Source organism: Pseudophryne corroboree, chromosome 12 (assembly GCF_028390025.1).
Source record: "Pseudophryne corroboree isolate aPseCor3 chromosome 12, aPseCor3.hap2, whole genome shotgun sequence".
Classification (NCBI taxonomy): Eukaryota; Metazoa; Chordata; class Amphibia; order Anura; family Myobatrachidae; genus Pseudophryne; species Pseudophryne corroboree.
Window position 1 is genome coordinate 162,778,839 of NC_086455.1, and position 21,992 is coordinate 162,800,830.

Below are 21,992 nucleotides of genomic sequence, written 5' to 3' on the forward strand. Positions count from 1 at the left end.
TACTGAAATCCGAAAGAGCTGATTAGTTTACCAAGAGATGAGGTATAGATAGAGAAAAGCAGAGGACCCAAGACTGAGCCTTGCGGTACTCCAACTGAAAGAGGTAGCGAAGAGGAGGTAGATTCAGAGAAGCGAACACTGAAGGAGCGATTAGATAGGTACGAGAGGAACCAAGAAAGGGCTGTGTCTTTAAGACCTAGGGATTGTAGTGTCTGTATGAGAAGAGAGTGGTCACCAGTGTCAAAGGCAGCAGAGAGATCTAGAAGCATAAGTAGTGAGTAATGTCCTTTAGACTTGGTAGTGACCAAATCATTAACCACTTTTGTCAGTGCTGTCTCTGAGTGTTGGCAACAGAAGCCTGACTGAAGTGGGTCCAATAAGTTGTGGGAGTTAAGAAAGTGTGTGAGTCGAGTGTAGGCAAGTCTCTCAAGTAGCTTAGAGAGATAAGGGAACCGAGAGATGGGACGGTAGTTTGAGAGAGAGAGTTAGGGTCAGAATTTAGTTTTTTCAAAATGGGAGTAATCACTGCATGCTTGAACAGGAGAGAGAGAGAGAGAGAGAGAGAGAGAGAGAGAGAGAGAGAGAGAGAGAGAGAGAGAGAGAGAGAGAGAGAGAGAGAGAGAGAGAGAGAGAGAGAGAGAGAGAGATTACAGATGTTAGTTCAGGTAGGGATGAGCACCAGAGGCAGAGCTGTACATGTTTGTGAGGGTAAAGGATCAAGATGGGAGGTAGTAGAGAAGCAGGATGAGAAGAGTGATGATACTTCATCTTCATTTGCGGGATCAAATGAAGAGAGAGTGAGAGGGTACAGGTAAAGAACTGAGCAGGTCACTGGTTGAGGAAGAGCATACCATTTCACCTTGGATGTTATCACTCTTCTCCTTGAAGAAGGAAGCAAGATCTTACACCTTGATAGTAGCTGGTGGGGTAGGTAAGGGAGGATTCAGAAGTGATTTAAATGTATTAAAAAGTTGTTTGGGGTTAGAGGCTTGAGCAGAGATGAGAGATTGGAAATATGTTTGTTTGGCAGTGCCCAGAGCATTTCAATAAGAAATATACACCACTGACGTTCAAGTTTACGTGTGATTTTTTTGTAGATGTCTTGTTAATTTAGACTGCCACGGTTGACATCTAGGCCTACGTGGAGTGTGATGGGTAGCTGGAGCCACTTCATTAAGGGCTATTTATAGAGTCTGGTTCAGGTGTGATACAGCCATCTCAGGAGAGATGAATGCAGAAATAGCTGAGAGCAGTTGTTGGAGTGAGGTGGAAAGTTCTTGAAGATTAATTGTGTTACTATTTCTGCGGGTTTGATGAGGATTGGAAGACTTCAGCAACACGGAGTTTGATGTAATGGAGGAGAGCATGCAGGTTATAAGGTTGTGATCTCAGAGAGGAAAAGAAGAGTTAGTGAGTTCAGAACCTGAGCAGAGCCTGGTGGATACTAGATAAAGGTAGTGGCCCTCCGAATGAGTAGAGGAGTCAGTCCATTGAGAGAGGTCGAGAGAGGAGGTTAGAGAGAGTCGTTTGGAGGCGTGAGTAGCAGATATTGGACAATCAATAGCAATATTGAAATCACCCATGATGATGGTGGAGATGTCAGAGGATAGGAAGTGAGGGAGCCAGGCATAAAAATCTTCTTGAAATTGTTTGGGATGCCTAGGTGGGCGATAGATAGCTGCAACACGCAGAGAGAAAGGAGAGAAAACCCTGATGGAATGTACTTCAGATGATGTAAATGTGAGTGATGGAATCTGTGGTAGAACAGTGTATGCGAAAGATTGGGAAAGTAATAATAATCCAACCCCACCTCCTTTATGGTTACCAGGCCTGGAGGTATGTGTGGAGACCACCATGTAACAGTGCTGCGGGGGAGGCAGTGTCTGATTGTGTGAGCCAGGTTTCTGTTATACAGTAGCTAGCAGGTTGAAGATGTTATATGCAGCCGATTGAAGTTGGCATATGAAATAATATATAGTATTTGAAATAATAAGTGTCTCAGATATTAAACTACCCATGGCGCAATATTACAATCACTGGTTTAAAATGTATCAGCTGACAGTTCAAAGGTCACCGGGTCCGATTTGGATATTTACAAACCTGACAGTTTACGTACAATTCCAATGGTTTGGAGTCTGCACATGTGCAGGACAAGTCCTGTGTGATCACTTGTATTCAACCCCCCACCCCCCTTAACCATAGCATGACAAGCTTCTGTGTTTTTTGGGGGGGCAGCACAATTGTCTCCTGAAACACAATGTGCTGCTGTGAACATTCTCACAACTATATTGTCTCTTGTTCGTCTGTGAGGTTTTCAGTTTTGAATCCATGTAAAAATTCTCACCTTTGTGAGTTCAGCTTTCTGGACAAGTTTGTTTTTGCTTCCGGCGTACATCATCTGCTGCTCCGGTTTGCACCCTAAATTTGGGAAAGAGGGCGGGAGGGGCAGAGAAGAAAGAAAAAAAAAATAAGATTTTAAACCTACCGGTAAATCTTTTTCTCCTAGTCCGTAGAGGATGCTAGGGACTCTGTAAGGACCATGGGGTATAGACAGGCTCCGCAGGAGACATGGGCACTATAAAGAACTTTAGAATGGGTGTGCACTGGCTCCTCCCTCTATGCCCCTCCTCCGGACCTCAGTTAGAGAAACTGTGCCCAGAGGAGACGGACAGTACGAGGAAAGGATTCTTGTTAATCTAAGGGCAAGATTCATACCAGCCCACACCATCCACACCGTATAACATGGAATATACGAACCAGTTAACAGTATGAACAAAACAGCATCAGCCCAAGACTGATCAAAACTATAACATAACCCTTATGTAAGCAAAAACTATATACAAGTCTTGCAGAAGTTAGTCCGCACTGGGACGGGCGCCCAGCATCCTCTACGGACTAGGAGAAAAAGATTTACCGGTAGGTTTAAAATCTTATTTTCTCTTACGTCCTAGAGGATGCTGGGGACTCCGTAAGGACCATGGGGTTTATACCAAAGCTCCAGACCGGGCGGGAGAGTGCGGATGACTCTGCAGCACCGATTGAGCAAACATGAGGTCCTCAAAAGCCAGGGTATCAAACCTGTAGAATTTGGCAAAAGTGTTTGAACCCGACCAAGTCGCCGCTCAGCAAAGTTGTAATGCCGAGATGCCTCGACCAGCCGCCCAAGAAGAGCCCACCTTCCTAGTGGAATGGGCCTTAACCGAATTTGGTAACGGCAATCCAGCCATAGAATGAGCCTGCTGAATCGCGTTACAGATCCAGCGAGCAATAGTCTGCTTAGAAGCAGGAGCGCCAACCTTGTTGGCTGCATGCAGGACAGACAGAGCCTCTGTTTTCCTAACCCGAGCCGTCCGGGCTACATAAATTTTCAAGGCCCAGACTACATCAAGGGACTTGGAATCCTCCAAGTCCCCCATAGCCACAGGCACCACAATAGGTTGGTTCATATGAAACGAAGAAACCACCTTAGGCAAAAATTGAGGACGAGTCCTCAATTCTGCTCTGTCCACATGGAAAATCAGATAGGGGCTCCTGTGAGACAAGGCCGCCAATTCGGACACCCGCCTTGCAGATGCCAAGGCCAAATACATGACCACCTTCCAAGTAAGAAATTTTAATTCCACCGCTTGAAGAGGTTCAAACCAGTGAGATTTTAAGAACTGTAACACCACGTTAAGGTCCCATGGTGCCACTGGAGGCACAAAAGGGGGCTGGATGTGCAGCACTCCCTTTACAAAAGTCTGGACTTCCGGGAGAGAAGCCAATTCTTTCTGAAAGAAAATCGATAGGGCCAAATCTGTACCTTAATGGAGCCTAATTTCAGGCCCATATCCACTCCTGTCTGCAGAAAGTGGAGAAAACGGCCCAGATGGAAATCTTCCGCAGGAGCATTCTTGGCCTCACACCAAGATACATACTTTCTCCAGATACGGTGATAATGCTTCGCCGTCCCCTCCTTCCTAGCCCTTATCAGAGTAGGGATGACTTCTTCCGGAATGCCTTTTCCAGCTAGGATTCAGCGTTCAACCGCCATGCCGTCAAACGTAACCGCGGTAAGTCTTGGAACACACAGGACCCTGTTGCAACAGGTCCTCTCTGAGAGAAAGAGGACACAGATCTTCTGCAAGCATTTCCAGAAGATCTGAATACCAGGCCCTTCGAGGCCAATCGGGAACAATGAGTATTGTCCGCTCTCTTTTTCGTCTTATGATTCTCAATATCTCTGAGATGAGTGGAAGAGAAGGAAACACATAGACCGACCGAAACACCCACGGTGTCACTAGGGCGTCCACCGCTACTGCCTGAGGGTCCCTTGACCTGGCACAATACCTCCGAAGCTTCTTGTTGAGGCGTGACGCCATCACGTCTATTTGAGGAAGTCCCCAACGACTTGTTATCTCTGCAAAAACGTCTTGATGAAGTCCCCACTCTCCTGGATGGAGATCGTGTCTGCTGAGGAAGTCTGCTTCCAGTTGTCCACTCCCGGAATGAAGACTGCTGTCAAAGCGCTTACATGATTTTCCGCCCAGCGAAGAATCCTGGTGGCTTCCGCCATTGCCACTCTGCTCCTTGTTCCGCCTTGTCGGTTTACATGAGCCACGGCTGTGACGTTGTTCGACTGAATCAGAACCGGTAGGCCGCGAAGAAGATTCTCCGCTTGACGCAGGACGTTGTATATGGCCCTCAATTCCAGTACGTTGCTGTGTAGACAAGCCTCCTGGCTTGACCATAGTCCCTGAAAATTTTTTCCTTGCTCCCCATCCTCGGAGGCTCGCGTCCGTGGTCACCAGAACCCAGTCTGGAATGCCAAACCTGCGACCCTCTAGAACAGAGGTTCTCAAACTCGGTCCTTGGGAGCCCACACAGTGCATGTTTTGCAGGTAACCCAGCAGGTGCACAGGTGTATTAATTACTCACTGACACATTTTAAAAGGTCCACAGGTGGAGCAAATTATTTCACTTGCGATTCTGTGAGGAGACCTGCAAAACATGCACTGTGTGGGCCCCCGAGGACCGAGTTTGAGAACCTCTGCTCTAGAAGGTGAGCACTCTGCAGCCACCACAGGAGAGACACCCTGGCCCTTGGGGACAGGCTGATTTTCTGATGAATGTGAAGATGGGACCCGGACCATTTGTCCAGAAGATCCCACTGAAAAGTCCTCGCATGAAACCTGCCGAAGGGGATTGTCTCGTAGGACGCCACCATTTTCCCCAGTACTCGAGTGCATTGATGAACTGACACCCTTTTCGGTTTCAACAGGTCTCTGACCATATTCTAGAGTTCCTGAGCTTTTTCCATCGGGAGAAAAACCCTCTTTCGTTCTGTGTCCAGAATCATGCCCAAGAAAGATAACCGAGTCGTTGGAACCAACTGTGACTTCGGCAGATTGAGAATCCAGCCATGTTGCTGCAGCACTCTCAGGGAGAGCGACACGCTTTTCAGCAACTGTTCTCTCGATCTCGCTTTTATCAGGAGATCGTCCAAGTACGGGATAATTGTGACTCCCTGCCGGCGCAGGAGCACCATCATTTCCGCCATTACCTTGGTGAAAATCCTCGGGGCCGTGGAAAGCCCAAATGGCAACGTCTGAAACTGGTAATGACATTCCTGTACAGCGAATCTCAGGTATGCCTGATGAGGGGGATATATGGGGACATGAAGGTATGCATCCTTTATGTCTAGTGACACCATAAAATCCCCCCTTCCAGGCTGGAGATAACTGCCCGGAGCGATTCCATCTTGAATTTGAACTTTTTCAAAGTACAGGTTTAGGGATTGTAAATTTAAAATGGGTCTGACCGAGCCATCTGGTTTCGGGACCACAAACAGGGTTGAATAGTACCCCTGCCCCTGTTGAAGCAGGGGAACCTTGACAACCACTTGTTGTTGACACAGTTTTAGCTGCTATTCAAAAACTATCTCCCTTTCTGGGGAAGAAGCTGGTAAGGCAGATTTGAAAAAACGGCGAGGAGGCACGTCTTCGAATTCCCGTTTGTAACCTTGGAACACAATTTCCATTGCCCAAGGATCCACCTCTGACCGAACCCAGACGTGGCTGAAGAGTCGAAGACGTGCCCCCACCGGCGCAGACTCCCTCAGTGGAGCCCCAGCGTCATGCGGTGGATTTCGTAGAAGCCGGGGAGGACTTCTGCTCCTGGGAACTAGCCGTAGCAGGCTGCTTTTTCCCCTCTTCCCTTACCTCTGGCGAGGAAGGAAGAGCCCCGACCTCTTCTGGACTTATGCGACTGAAAGGACTGCATCTGATATTGCAGCGTTTTCTTTTGCTGTGGGGAAACATAAGGTAAAAAGCTAGATTTGCCCGCGGTAGCTGTGGAAACCAGGTCCGCGAGCCCTTCCCCAAATAAATCCTCACCTTTGTAAGGCAAAACTTCCATATGCTTCTTTGAGTCGGCATCACCCGACCATTGGCGGGTCCACAGGGCTCGCCTAGCAGAAATCGCCATGGCGTTGGCTCTCGAACCTAGCAGACCAACGTCTCTCTGAGAGTCTCTCATATATAAGACTGCGTCTTTAATGTGACCTAAGGTCAATAAAATGGTATCCCTATCCAGGGTATCAATGTCAGCTGACAAGGTATCCGTCCAAGCCGCAACAGCGCTACAAACCCAAGCCGACGCTATTGCCGGTCTGAGCAAGGCCCCCGTATGTGTATAAATAGATTTTAAGGTAGTTTCCCGTCTGCGATCAGCAGGATCCTTGAGGGCAGCCGTGTCTGGAGACGGCAGCGCCACCTTTTTGGACAAGCGCGTTGACGCCTTGTCCACCCTGGGTGAGGATTCCCACCGTAACCTGTCCTGCGCAGGGAAAGGATACGCCATAAGAATTCTTTTAGGAATCTGCAGTTTCTTGTCTGGAGTTTTCCAAGCCTTTTCAAATAACGCGTTCAGCTCATTAGATGGGGGAAAGGCTACCTCAGGTTTCTTTTCCTTAAACATGTGTACCCTCGTGTCAGGGACAGAGGGGTCATCTGTGATATGTAAAACATCCTTTATTGCAATAATCATATAATGAATACTTTCGGCCACCCTTGGGTGTAACCTCGCATCATCGTAGTCGACACTGGAATCAGAATCCGTGTCGGTATCAGTGTCTGCTATTTGGGACAGGGGACGTTTCTGAGACCCTGAAGGGCCCTGTGACACAGCCAAAGCCATGGATTGACTCCCTGTTCTATCCCTGGACTCTGCTTTGCCCAACATCTGATGTAATAAAGACACATTTGCATTTAAAACATTCAGCATATCCATCCAATCATGTTTCGGCGTTGCCGACGGAGACACCACAATCATCTGCTCCACCTCTTCCTTGGATGAGCCTTCCACTTCAGACATGCCGACACGCGTACCGACACCCCCACACACTCAGGGATATATCTATATGGAGACATTTCCCCAAAAAGGCCCTTTGCAGAGATAGAGAGTATGCCAGCACACACCCAGCGCCAACTGACACTGGAAACCAAATTCCCAGACAAAACAGCGCTTCTATATATAATTATACACTCACTGCGCCAATTAAAAGTGCCCCCCCCTCTTTTTTGCCCTCTGTCACCGTGTTCAGCAGGGGAGAGTCCGGGGAGCCAGCTTCTCTGCAGTGTGCTGTGGAGAAAATGGCGCTGGTTAGTTCTGGAGGATCAAGCTCCGCCCCCTCAGCGGCGGGCTTCGGTCCCACTCAAATTTTCTATACTGGCGGGGGATTCTATAATATAGTGCCTCCGCAGCCTCTATATATATTATTAGCCAGTCCCAAGAGGTTTATAATTGCTGCCCAGGGTGCCCCCCCTGCGCCCTGCACCCTTCAGTGCTCGCTGTGTGTGTTGTGTGTGGGAGCAATGGCGCGCAGCGTTACCGCTGCGCGTTACCTCAGAAGATCTGAAGTCTTCAGCCGCCTTTGAAGTCTTCTTTCTTCTTATACTCACCCGGCTTCTATCTTCCGGCTCTGTGAGGAGGACGGAGGACGGAGGACGGCGGTGCGGCTCCGGGACGAACAGCGAGGGTGAGACCTGCGTTCCGACCCTCTGGAGCTAATGGTGTCCAGTAGCCTAAGAAGCAGAGCCTATCATTTAAGTAGGTCTGCTTCTCTCTCCTCAGTCCCACGACACAGGGAGCCTGTTGCCAGCAGTGCTCCCTGAAAATAAAAAACCTAACAAAAGTCTTTTACAGAGAAACTCAGGAGAGCTCCCCTGTAGTGCACCCAGTCTCCTCTGGGCACAGGATCTAACCGAGGTCTGGAGGAGGGGCATAGAGGGAGGAGCCAGTGCACACCCATCTAAAGTTCTTTATAGTGCCCATGTCTCCTGCGGAGCCCATCTATACCCCATGGTCCTTGCGGAGTCCCCAGCATCCTCTAGGACGTAATAGAAAAAAAAAATATTCCGTAAGATACACATATTCTAATCACTTGATCATGAAGTTTGAAAAGAAAATGTAGAGCTGAGCCTATTAAAAAAGAAAAATCAAACGTCAAAGAAGATAAGTTCTATTTTATTACCCTCCTCCGCCCACTGCATGTTTGTATGCTGTGACAGTTACAAGACATCTCCAGTGAGACGTCAGACACCTTATAAGTGAGAGTTGATTGGACAGGTAGTAAGTCACATGCTCACTTCTGACAAAAAAGTGCTGAGCGTGAATGGTGGAACTCCTCCCCACGCAGAGCTCCGGACTGGGGGACACCGTTTAGGACTCATTATCAAAGGATGCACCTAAGATATGTTCCCTCTGCTCATCATGTGGCACGTATCACCGAGTATCTGACACACCCTCTCCAGGGGACAAGTCTAAACCCCACATATTTTGGCACAATTAACATTTCCTGATTTAAACATTTTTTTTTTACCTATTTGTGTTTTTCTGTGACATTACACTTAATGAATGCACTTACCTACAGGGCTGGAGAAGATAAAGCACAATGGATAGGAAACCCTGCCATCCTCATGCTGGTACTTGTAACTATACACTATGAATGTTAGCCCAGGTTAAGGAGATATCTGTGTATGTACATAACACATGTATAGACACAATGACAAAAAAATAAATATAAAAATAGATTGCCTGTGGCAATCCTCTAGAATTGTAACAGCTGTCTAAATGAGCAACGTATAGCCACAGAACAGAGACAAAAATACTATGAGATTGCACTTGCATACACATACACACACACACACACACACACACACACACACACACATATATATTTTTTTTTTTTAAGCAAAAATCTCAAAAAAAAAAAAATTTTCACGTTGTCACTATGGGGTATCGTGTGTAGAATTTTGAGGGGAAAAAAATGAATTTATTCCATTTTGAAATAAGACTGTAACGAAACAAAATGTGGAAAAAGTGAAGCGCTGTGAATACTTTCCGGATGCACTGTGCATGTATATATCTCTCTGTCTATACAGTATATATAATAAAAGGCTAACACTGCTCCTCACCTCTATGTGGGGGGGGGGGGGGGGGAATTCAACAGTTGCTTTATTCGGGCGCGCGCAGCTGACTTTACGGTTACGTTGTTCCATCATTTTGATGGTACTTTGACATCATATATATTTTTATTTTATTTTTACAATTCTTGTGTTAAGCTTTAACAAATATCGGTATGTTAAAATTTGTACAAATGTCCCGTACATGTCAGTGGAATTGCCCCTTTTCAAAGTATCTCTGGAGGGAAAACATATGGCTGGAAAAAAAAAAAAAAAAAAGAGAGAGAGTCTTTCATCATGTCATGTGATGGGAGAGGAGAGCCTCTCTTCCCGCTACGTGTGCTGGTAATCACATGACAGTGGAAAATCTGCAGAATTACCAATTATTCATCAGTCTGAAGAAAACCCAAAGAAGAATGTAATTACCAAGCTGTCTCTTATAGCCTGCCACAGGTCGGCCATTTCATCTCAGACACGCGTGACCTGCTGCCTCCCCGGACACATGTAAGGCAAGTATAAACAAAAAACAAACAAAAAACAGTGCATCCAAACCATTTGCAGTGTACAAATTTTCTAGATTAATAGCTGCATGCATGTGGCCGGTGGCAAATTAAAGGATATCTGGGTTGCCTCTCTGGAAGTTCATCTTTGAGCTCATCTGGAGAGATATCCTGTGAGCAGGAGGAGAGAGAGAGAGAGAGAGAGAGAGAGAGAGAGAGAGAGAGAGAGAGAGAGAGAGAGAGAGAGAGAGAGAGAGAGAGAGAGAGAGAGAGAGAGAGAGAGAGAGAGAGAGAGAGAGAGAGAGAACAAGCAGTAATTAACGGGGGCAGGACTCTGGGTGCAGTAATTGCAGAGCTGGATCAGCCTCTGGGATTTTCCTGGCAGGGTACAGTAATTAATCCAGAGCTGTATGTAGTGCTGGTGTATATCGGAGCTACACAGGATAGGACTGTATGGCTGTAACACGAGCTTCGGTTGTCAGACTGTAGCATGATCTACCTCCGCTGTAAAATGAGTCGGCAGAATACTGTAAATGGCTAATACATTGGTGGTCTCACAGGTGTACTTCCAACTTCAATAACCTACAGGACAATATAGACACGTCCTAAAAATGGACGGTAATTGTGTATTTTTAAATTAAACTGGACGCCGTCCAGAGATAAAGCGCTGCCCCAGAAATAAAATGGTACATACCCAATTCTTAGCCGATTGATATGCTGTAACCTCATTTCCACTGGCCAACCGACACAATGCCCGTCCCAGTGAATATACTGTGACAGGAACACACAGGTCACACGGCTTCTCCACTCAGGGCAAAATAAAAGGGGAACTACAATACCTACACGATTTAATATGGCCGTGTGGTGGTCAGTACTCTGTATGGTATGGTGTACACGTACAATGACCACACATAGGGGGTCATTCCGAGTTGATCGCTAGCTGCGAACCAATGCGCAGGCGCGTTGTACGGGTACAATGAGCATCGTGGGTTTGCACAGAGTATAACGAACATTCCAGTCGCACGGCCGAACGCAGGAAGATTGACATGAAGTGGGCGTTTCTGGGTGTCAACTGACCATTTTCAGGGAGTGCTTAGAAAAACGCAGGTGTGGCAGAAAAACCGCAGGCGTGGCTGGGCGTTCACTGGGCGGGTGTGTGACTTCAAAAGCCGTCCCTCCGTCGTTAGAATCAACGCACATGAAGAGTAACTACAGGGCTGGTCTTGTTTTGCACAAAAAGATTTTGCAGGCGCTCGGCTGCACAAGCGTTCACACTTCTGCAAAGCGAAAATACACTCCCCCGTGGGCAGCGACAATGCGTTTGCACGACTGCTCAACACTGCTAGTGAGCAACTTGGAATGACCCCCATAATCACGTAATCAATATCCTATCACATTTACCATCCTTACCCAGGCAGATGTGGACGGTGAGCAGATGTCTTTTTAAACCACGCTTTGTGCTATTTGGGGCAAATTCGGTCTAAAACAGCCTGATTGGCGGCCACAATCTCGGATTATATTAGTAACCAGAGATCTGCCCAGATAATACCACTCCCTGAAACTGGAGTTCACATTTAAAGAGGCCATAGGCTCCACTACAACAGTGCCCCCAGTGGACACTTTAGCATACACAGAGTGAGATTATGTTAACTCAAAAAGGATTGTAAAACATGAAAGTAACTTTGTTTTCAGCACCAAGAAACGCTTCAAATGTGATTTTTAAATTAGGTTTTGTTTCAATTAAAACTTAAATGTACAAAATCAGTAACTTTCGCTATAGTACAAGGTTAGAGATATAAGACGGACATAACAAAACAGACCCCACAGAGCATCTACTGACCTCGTGTTCCTCTTCTAGGACCACCAGACGTCTGTCTTTGTCTATTTTCACTGCAGGAGAATGAGAAGGGGGAAAGGGCACAAGTCAGTAATTGTATATTATTCCTCAGCCCAATTTACAAATAGCAATATCAACAATTACAGTGAGAGGGGTCTGCTGTGTAAACCCATCCACGTCATTAGACTCAGTTTCCATTTAAAAACTGTACCCAGCTTCAATCAGCATGGAGGGTTAATAGGTCCTAAACCAGTGAGAACAAATGTGCTGCAGAACCCTTGTGGCGCCATATAAATAAAGGATAATAATAATAATAATAATAATAAACTCACTCCAGGGGAAAAACAAGTTCTATCATTCATCAATTCCTTTGTATATTTTGCATAGGTTGGTTGGATATGCTAGTATCGGCACGGATTGGCGCTGTATTTAATTGATAGAGCTGCAAAAAAAAATTGTATAACCCTCCCACAAAAACAGCAACGGATTCGGTATGCTATCCCGATGGACAGTGCCGGTGGTCAGAATCCCGACAGCCACTACAAAAGTACCCTAACCCTTCCCTGCCCCCTACCCTAACCTTCCCTTGTGGGTGCCTAACCATAATCCTCCCCGGTGGTGCCTAAAGATAACTCTCCCCACTTGGTGCCTAACCCTAACCTCCCTTTCCAAGTGTCTAACCCCCCTCCCTGGTACGGGATCCGGTCAGAAGATCGACACTGTCTAGGTCGACAGTCACCAAGGTCGACATGTCAAAAGATCAACATGAGTTTTTCAAATTTTTTCTTTTTTTTTTAACTTTTTCATACTTCACGATCCACGTGGACCACGATTGGAACGGTAATCTTGCCCGAAGGCGAAGGAACACGGTGCACTAATTGGGCTTTCCGGTCACTGTACGGAGAAAACGTCATCAAATAAAATGAAAAACTCATGTCGACCTTTTGACCTGTCGACCTAGCAAGCCTGTCAACCCAGTGACTGTCGACCTAAACATTGTCGACCTAGACACTGTCGATTTGATGATCCACATCCCCTGGTACCTAACCATAACCTTCCCACCGCTGCACCCTAACCCCCCTCCCTGGTACCTAACCACAACCTACCCACCGCTGCACCCTAACCCTCCTCTCTGGTACCTAACCACAACCTACCTACCGCTGCACCCTAACCCCCCTCCCTGGTTCCTAACCATAACCTACCAACGGCTGCACCCTAACCCCCTCCCTGGTACCTAACCACAACCTACCCACCGCTGCACCCTAACCCCCCTCCCTGGTTCCTAACCATAACCTACCCTCCGCTGCACCCTAACCCCCCTCCCTGGTTCCTAACCATAACCTACCAACGGCTGCACTCTAACTCCCTCCCTGGTACCTAACCACAACCTACCCACCGCAGCACCCCAACCCCCCTCCCTGGTACCTAACCACAACCTACCTACCTCTGCACCCTAACCCTCCGACCTGGTACCTAACCACAACCTACCCACCGCTGCACCCTAACACCCCTCCCTGGTACCTAACCACAACCTACCCACCGCTGCACCCTAACCCCCCTCCCTGGTACCTAACCATAACCTACCCTCCACTGCACCCTAACCCCCCTCCCTGGTACCTAACCATAACCTACCCACCACTGCACCCTAACCCCCCTCCCTGGTACCTAACCACAGCCTTCCCACTGCTGCACCCTAACCCCCCCTCCCTGGTACCTAACCACAACCTACCCACCGCTGCACCCTAACCCCCCTCCCTGGTACCTAACCACAACCTACCCACCGCTGCACCCTAACCCCCCTCCCTGGTACCTAACCATAACCTACCCACCACTGCACCCTAACCCCCCTCCCTGGTACCTAACCACAACCTACCCACCGCTGCACCCTAACCCCCCTCCCTGGTACCTAACCACAGCCTTCCCACCGCTGCACCCTAACCCCCCTCCCTGGTACCTAACCACAACCTACCCACCGCTGCACCCTAACCCCCCTCCCTGGTACCTAACCATAACCTACCCACCACTGCACCCTAACCCCCCTCCCTGGTACCTAACCACAACCTACCCACCACTGCACCCTAACCCCCCCTACTAGTACTTAATCCTAACCACCCTCCCTGGTACCTAACCATAACCTTCCCACCGCTGCACCCTAACCCCCCCTACTAGTGCCTAACCCTAACCTCCCACACCCTGCTGGAAGAACGATCGGGATTCTGAGCATCGGTATTGCTGGGATCCCGAGCCCCGTTGGGATTTTGATGCTGTCGTTCGGGATTCTGGCATCTGTATTTTAACTGCCGAGATCCTGAATGGCGGAATTTTAAATACATACCACAACAACATAATGGAAGGGTATCCGGTGGACATTCTTGGCTAAAACAAGCTTCTAACTCCAGTCGTCAGGGACCCCTAACAGCGCATGTTTCCCAGATCTCCCAGCTGCTGCACAGGTGTATTCATTACTGGCTGCCAGCACAGGTGCTGCTTATTATTTCATCATCTGTGAAACATGCAATGTTAACCCGGGCATACACCGTCCAATATTTTGTGTCGTCCCGACAGTCAGGGCGGTTTTCCGGTAAATCAAGAGTCCCAAAATCTGAGCTACATACTAAACATTTTTATTTATTTTTTTAAAGTAGGGAATTTCCCGCCACCCCACACTAAATTTGCATATGTCCACCCACAAACAAAAACGCAGGAAATACGGTCAAATTATCAAGAATGCCCCCACGATGCACGATATCGGGAGACCAGGGCAGAGATTCTACATCTTGGTCAACAGATTGGATAATCAAAAGGTGCGTGCTTGTGGGTAATATGGATATCCAAAAGGCGCGTGCTTGTGGGTAATAGAGTTCTGCTTTAATCGGTGAAACACAGAAACGATCGTTCATACACACTATACAATAAAAGTAGCCGATTATCGGCAAATTGGTACAATTACTGTCTAGTGTGTACTTAGCTTTAGGGGTCTCTGAGCACCAGAGTTCGGAACCACAAAGTTCAAGTGTAACTAGGAGTGGCAGATGGAGGAGACTATGGTGCAACAGAACAAGGTGTGAAGGGGTAGCAAACACATACCCTCAATATAGTGGCCATCACCATCTGGGGTGACACAGCACGGGTATTACTTGCCGATTTGTTACCCAGGAGATGCTGGCGTAAGTGGACCAGGTGGGAGGTGCAGGGAACAATAAATCACTACTGTGCCCTGTACCCCCACAGTACAATGCCGCAGTGCTTTATCGAGCACTTACCCCCAGACCAGCCACTCCTATGGGGAAGTGGTGGGCAGTCCCGGGAAGGCGTTCTCTCGGGACTCCAGGAGAGCTCACTGAATTTTGTGACTTTCCCGGACATACCGGACCCACAGGCTAGCGTGAAAGGGAGGGGGGAGAGAATTATATTTAGAATTCAAAAACAGTAACCAAAATTACCAGCTACACCTCCACAGTCCAGCTTTTACCATTCAAATGCACAGACACGAGCTTTCTGGACTGCTCCCTACGCACTTCCAGCAGCGCATGAAGGAACAGGAAGTGCCGGATAGAGAGATTCCCTTTTCCACATCCTGTAATCTGCGTTTTATTCCAGGAACTCCCTATGCTGCCCCCTGCTGGGTATTAACCTAAACACTATGGGGGAAATTTACTAAGCTCCCGATTTTGACCGAGATGCCGTTTTTTCATCAAAGTGTCATCTCGGTAATTTACTAAACACTAATCACGGCAGAGATGAGGGCATTCGTAATTTTTTGCAAGTCCAAGTAAAAAATTACGAATGAATACACCATCGGTCAAAACGCGGCTGTTTAAGTATGAATCTCGGTCATTTACTAAGAAGTGCAAAGCAAAAAACAAACAAACACTGCCGTGAAAAATTACAACTCGTAAAAAAGTGCTAAAAAAAAACCAGACCTTTTTTTTTTATTCGTGATTGGATAGGCATGCACGGATCCATGAGATCCGTGCATGTATATCAGTGGGAAGGGGTGGGAAAGTGCTTATTTTAAAAAAAAAAAATTGCGTGGGGTCCCCCCTCCTAAGCATAACCAGCCTCGGGCTCTTTGAGCCGATCCTGGTTGCAGAAATATGGGAAAAAAAAAATGACAGGGGTTCCCCCATATTTAAGCAACCAGCATCGGGCTCTGCGCCTGGTCCTGGTCCCAAAAATACGGGGGACAAAAAGAGTAGGGGTCCCCCGTATTTTTAAAACCAGCACCGGGCTCCACTAGCTGGACAGATAATGCCACAGCCGGGGGTCACTTTTATATAGTGCCCTGCGGCCGTGGCATCAAAAATCCAACTAGTCACTCCTGGCCGGGGTACCCTGGGGGAGTGGGGACCCCTTCAATCAAGGGGTCCCCCCCCCCCCAGCCACCCAAGGGCCAGGGGTGAAGCCCGAGGCTGTCCCCCCCCCATCCAATGGGCTGCGGATGGGGAGGCTGATAGCCTTTGTTGTAAAAGAAAAGATTTTGTTTTTAGTAGCAGTACTACAAGGCCCAGCAAGCCTCCCCCGCATGCTGGTACTTGGAGAACCACAAGTACCAGCATGCGACGGAAAAACGGGCCCGCTGGTACCTGTAGTACTACTACTAAAAAAATACCCAAAAAAAGACAAGACACACACACCGTGAAAGTATAATTTTATTACATACATACACACATACATACATACTTACCTTAAGTTCCCACGCAGGTCGGTCCTCTTCTCCAGTAGAATCCAAGGGGTACCTGTTGAAGAAATTATACTCACGAGATCCAGGGGTCCAGGCTCCTCGGGAAATCCAGGGGTAATCCACGTACTTGAAAAAAAAAAAAAAAAAAACGGTGTCCCGACCACGAACTGAAAGGGGACCCATGTTTGCACATGGGTCACCTTTCCACGAATGCCAGAAACCCACTTTGACTTCTGTCTAAGTGGGTTTCTTCAGCCAATCAGGGAGCGCCACGTTGTAGCACTCTCCTGATCAGCTGTGTGCTCCTGTCCTCACTGACAGGCAGCACACGGCAGTGTTACAATGTAGCGCCTATGCGCTACATTGTAACCAATGATGGGAACTTTCTGCCCTGCGGTTGACCTAAAGTGACGTCACCGCTGAGCAAGAAAGTTCCCAGCATTGGTTACAATGGAGCGCATAGGCGCTACATTGTAACACTGCCGTGTGCTGCCTGTCAGTGAGGACAGGAGCACACAGCTGATCAGGAGAGTGCTACAACGTGGCGCTCCCTGATTGGCTGAAGAAACCCACTTAGACAGAAGTCAAAGTGGGTTTCTGGCATTCGTGGAAAGGTGACCCATGTGCAAACATGGGTCCCCTTTCAGTTCGTGGTCGGGACACCGTTTTTTTTTTTTTTTCAAGTACGTGGATTACCCCTGGATTTCCCGAGGAGCCTGGACCCCTGGATCTCGCGAGTATAATTTCTTCAACAGGTACCCCTTGGATTCTACTGGAGAAGAGGACCGACCTGCGTGGGAACTTAAGGTAAGTATGTATGTATGTGTGTATGTATGTAATAAAATTATACTTTCACGGTGTGTGTGTCTTGTCTTTTTTTGGGTATTTTTTTAGTAGTAGTACTACTACAGGTACCAGCGGGCCCGTTTTTCCGTCGCATGCTGGTACTTGTGGTTCTCCAAGTACCAGCATGCGGGGGAGGCTTGCTGGGCCTTGTAGTACTGCTACTAAAAACAATATCTTTTCTTTTACAACAAAGGCTATCAGCCTCCCCATCCGCAGCCCATTGGATGGGGGGGGGGGGGGGGGGCAGCCTCGGGCTTCACCCCTGGCCCTTGGGTGGCTGGGGGGGGGGGGGACCCCTTGATTGAAGGGGTCCCCACTCCCCCAGGGTACCCCGGCCAGGAGTGACTAGTTGGATTTTTGATGCCACGGCCGCAGGGCACTATATAAAAGTGACCCCCGGCTGTGGCATTATCTGTCCAGCTAGTGGAGCCCGGTGCTGGTTTTAAAAATACGGGGGACCCCTACTCTTTTTGTCCCCCGTATTTTTGGGACCAGGACCAGGCGCAGAGCCCGATGCTGGTTGCTTAAATATGGGGGAACCCCTGTCATTTTTTTTCCCATATTTCGGCAACCAGGATCGGCTCAAAGAGCCCGAGGCTGGTTATGCTTAGGAGGGGGGACCCCACGCAATTTTTTTTTTTAATTTTACAGTGTTTAATTAAAAAAAAATAAAAAATAGAACCCCAGCACGGATCACACAGATCCGGCCGAGATTAATTGTAAAAAAGTCGGCAGTGTTTTGCTAATCACTGCCGTAAAAAACACACAAAAAAACACGAATGACATCGACATCGGAAGAAAAGAAAAACCCGAATACGACAGCTTAGTAAATCCATCGTAACAAATTCAAAAAGTTGCAGTTTTACACTTTCGATGTCATTCGTGATTGAACTTTGACCTGAAACGGGAAAATACGATTCTTAGTAAATTTACCCCTATGAGTTCTGTCCTGTCAGGCCATTCAAGCAGGGAACATATACAGTGCAAGTCCTCATTTCACATGACCATGTATGGCTGTGGTTCCCAAACTCAGCCCTCAAGACACAATACCAGTCCAGGTTTTAAGGATATCCATGCTTAAGCACAGGTGACTTAAACTTAAAAAGTGCATTAGTCAGTGTGATTATATCATCTAGCATAAGCACGGAAATCCTTAAAACCTGGACTGTTAGGATACCCTGAGGACAAAATTTGACAAAATTATTTGTAGGATAATGTATTGTAGTTTACAGGAAGAGGTATTAGAAGCCACGGCAGAGTTTTAGGACCATATGAAAGATACGAGTCATGAAAATACTGAATATCAGTTCACAATAGTGGGAGTGTTACTTGTTTTAATACACAGTAATGACACTAGAACTCACCGTTTATACTGTATTCTGTACAGAGTTTCATCCATATATAAGCATCATTTGTGTATTAGAAGCACGTGGCCAATTCCATGTTTTAGAAGGGTTTGTAAAATCTAACTTCCCTTTCCCCTTTATAGGACTTGAGAGGATCCTCAAAATTGGGGGTCTTAACTAACAAAGGCCCTCATTCCGAGCTGATCGCACGGTAGCTGTTTTTAGCTGCCGTGCAAGGCTGCGTTCGCTTGTGCAGCCGAGCTATGCAAAAACATTTTGTGCAGTTTAGAAGTAGGTCTGGACTTACCCACTGCAATCACTTCAGCCGGTTAGGTCCCGGAATTGACGTCAGAAATCCGCCCTCCAAACGCCTTGACACGCCTGCATTGGACCCGCCACTCCCCGAAAACGGTCAGTTGACGCCCGGTTCCGCCTTCTGCCTGTCACTCTTCTTGCGTTCGCCGCTGCGAAGTCTTTCTTCGTAGTTCTGGTCGTTGCCCAGAGATGGCCGTTGCCGCGTAATACAAAGCGCCTGCGCATTGCGGCCGCAGCGCATGCGCAGTTCCGACCCAATCGCACGGCTGTGAAAAAGTGCAGCGTGCGATCTGGTCGGAATGACCCCCAAAGTCTTAATAAGGAGGACCAGCTTTCAGCACCAGCAGACCCTTATATCTGACTCACCTTCTGCAGCACCAAGTCTCCAACATAACTTACATTTAAGAATCCCTCCCCCAGCACTTCCAAAAATCCATTTCAGAGGGTGGAAGATTCATTTAAAAGCTTTGTGAAACATCTATAAATACACTGGCCCTCGTTCCGAGTTGATGGCTCGCTTGCTACTTTTAGCAGCCCTGCAAACGCATAGTCGCCGCCCACGGAGGGAGTGTATTTTCGCTTTGCAGGAGTGCGGACGCCTGTGCAGCAGCAACACATTTTGTGCAGAACAAGACCAGCCCTGTAGTTACTTATCCTGTGCGATGATTGCTGCGACGAGTGACGCGGTAATGACGTCAGATACCCGCCCAGCAAACAACCGGCCACGCCTGCGTTTTTCCAAACACGCCCAGAAAACGGTCAGTTGACACCCAGAAACTCCCTCTTCCTATCAATCTCCTTGTGTTCGGCTGTGCGATTGGAATCGTCGCTAGAATCAGCGCAAAACCAAAGGACTTCGTACCCGTACGATACGCGTGCGCATTGTGGTGCATACGCAGATTAGCCGTTTTTTTCCACTGATCGCTACACAGCGAAAATCGGCAGCGTGCAATCAACTCGGAATGACCCCCATTAGTTGCAATGTGGAGTTTGACACAAGGAACTAAATGAAGGCTTCCAAAATGTGTCAACGTATCATTTTTGCGCACTTTGTTTAAGTTTAAACCCCCGAGCGGCCAAACGCAAGAGCCTGTGATTTCGGATATAGGCGCTAGATTTAAAGCATCAGTAGGTTTTAAGGTAAAACCAGTCGCCCAAATCTCAAGTTGTTATACATATGGGCTTGGGCGGTCTTGTGACGATCAACCCTTTTACACCCGCGTGTCACGTATACCCAGGTGGGGCTTATAGTGCCACCTGTAGTGAGCGAAATATCATAAACAAGGGAGAATTAACCTTAATTGTTTTATTTACACCAAAAAGCAGCAGAATAAATTCAAGTAATGCTTGCAAATCTATTGATAATAAAGAATAAAAAAAATGGAGTTTAAAAAGCAATACAAGTAGGACACCTCATTTATAGCAAAAGAACACACTACAATATCAATGCAATATCACAGCATCGCTCACACAAAGCACTGACGCACACCTGTGTACGCCAACGCCATCTAGCTGTGACCGCCACGCACATCCCCCTCTCAGACCGCGATCGCTCATACAAAGCACTGACGCACACCTGTGTACGCCAACGCCATCTAGCTGTGACCGCCACGCACATCCCCCTCTCAGACCGCGATCGCTCATACAAAGCACTGACACACACCTGTGTAAGCCAACGCTGAGCCCAATTACAGGCAGGGCATCTGCTTTGTTAGGATTCATAAATGAACCTCACTGATTACTCCGCGGTGGCGCTATATGTGTACAGCTGGGTATCACTCTTAGCACCTGCTACAGATTATAAAGAAAACAAAACAACTTAACGTATGATTTAGAATTTACCTCGCACCACCACTGTTGTCATGGCAGCACGGACCGAAGTTACAGAGCAAATATAAGTCTGCATAAAAACTTCCACGTGTATATATAGATGCCTCCTACATTGGGTGCTCCTGGATTGTCGGAGGCGTATTACCACACTGAACGACTGTTTATTTAACGAACAGCCGCTCTCAGCACCTGGCTCCACTACCCGAGTTCCCCAATTCCATAAAGACGTCCAGATTTGCTCTGCTAAGTCAGGTCCACCCAGATCCAGAGCACACACTAACTGCAGAGCGGCATCGGAGCATGATGCGTGGGAAGATTAATGAGGCATTTCAAGATCGGGCACAGAACACTATTCCTACACGTGCCTCGGAGCTGCCAACATTTGTAAGTCACTTCCCCGCGCTGCCCATTCTATACAGACGGGAGTATTATGCTCAATGCGATTTTAGTTCCAGTAACATGCGTCGGACAGACAGCGTTGAGTCCAGATGACCACGTGTCCATTAAATACTGGTAAAAGAGAAGCTTTATTTAAATAAGCCTTTACAGGTTCAAAGGAGAGGAACGTATAAGTCTAGATTCAGAAAGAATAAAAACAAGCCACATTTAGCAGCGTGAAATGAAGCTTGTAGTGCTCAGACGTCAGGACTGGCACAGAAATGAATTCATGTGCAGCAGATCACTAAGACACACTGGTGAAAAGGAGACCCAGTCTCTGCAAGCCTAGGCAGGTCACTGACATCTGCACGGGCTAGGGGTGTGTCATTAATTTTACAAGCGCTTTGGCAGGAACCCAAGCCAAATCAACCACACTACTCCCCATCCTGCGACAGGTGACTGATAAGGTGTCTGTAGATAGACCTGATGTGTAAAAGGTACTTTCATAGGCTGCAGAATACAGAACATAGGTGGTCATTCCGAGTTGATCGCAGCCAGCAACTATTTGCTGCTGCTGCGATCCACTAGCACACGCTTACGGGGGAGTGTATTTTAGCTTAGCAGGGCTGCGATCGCTTGTGCAGCCCTGCTAAGCTAAAAAAAATTCAAGCAGAAGTAGACCAGCCCTGGACATACTTACCCTGTGCGACGATCTCTGCGAAGCTGGACCGGGCTTTGACGTCAGACATCCGCCCTCCGTTCTGCTGGACACGCCTGCGTTTTCCTTACCACTCCCCGAAAACGGTCTCCAGC

The 21,992-nt window shown here is 47.7% G+C and overlaps 1 protein-coding gene across 1 annotated transcript in view; it reads right to left on the reverse strand.

The window, feature by feature from the left end:
• Positions 1-21,992, reverse strand: part of GMFB (glia maturation factor beta) — a 35,541-nt gene that overhangs the window by 9,191 nt on the left and 4,358 nt on the right. The window contains exons 3-6 of the mRNA XM_063948381.1: positions 11,784-11,833; positions 10,063-10,114; positions 8,906-8,986; positions 2,345-2,418 (exon numbers count right to left, since the gene is read on the reverse strand). Of these exons, the coding sequence (XP_063804451.1) occupies positions 2,345-2,418; positions 8,906-8,986; positions 10,063-10,114; positions 11,784-11,833 (257 nt within the window). The remainder of the gene's footprint in view (positions 1-2,344; positions 2,419-8,905; positions 8,987-10,062; positions 10,115-11,783; positions 11,834-21,992) is intronic.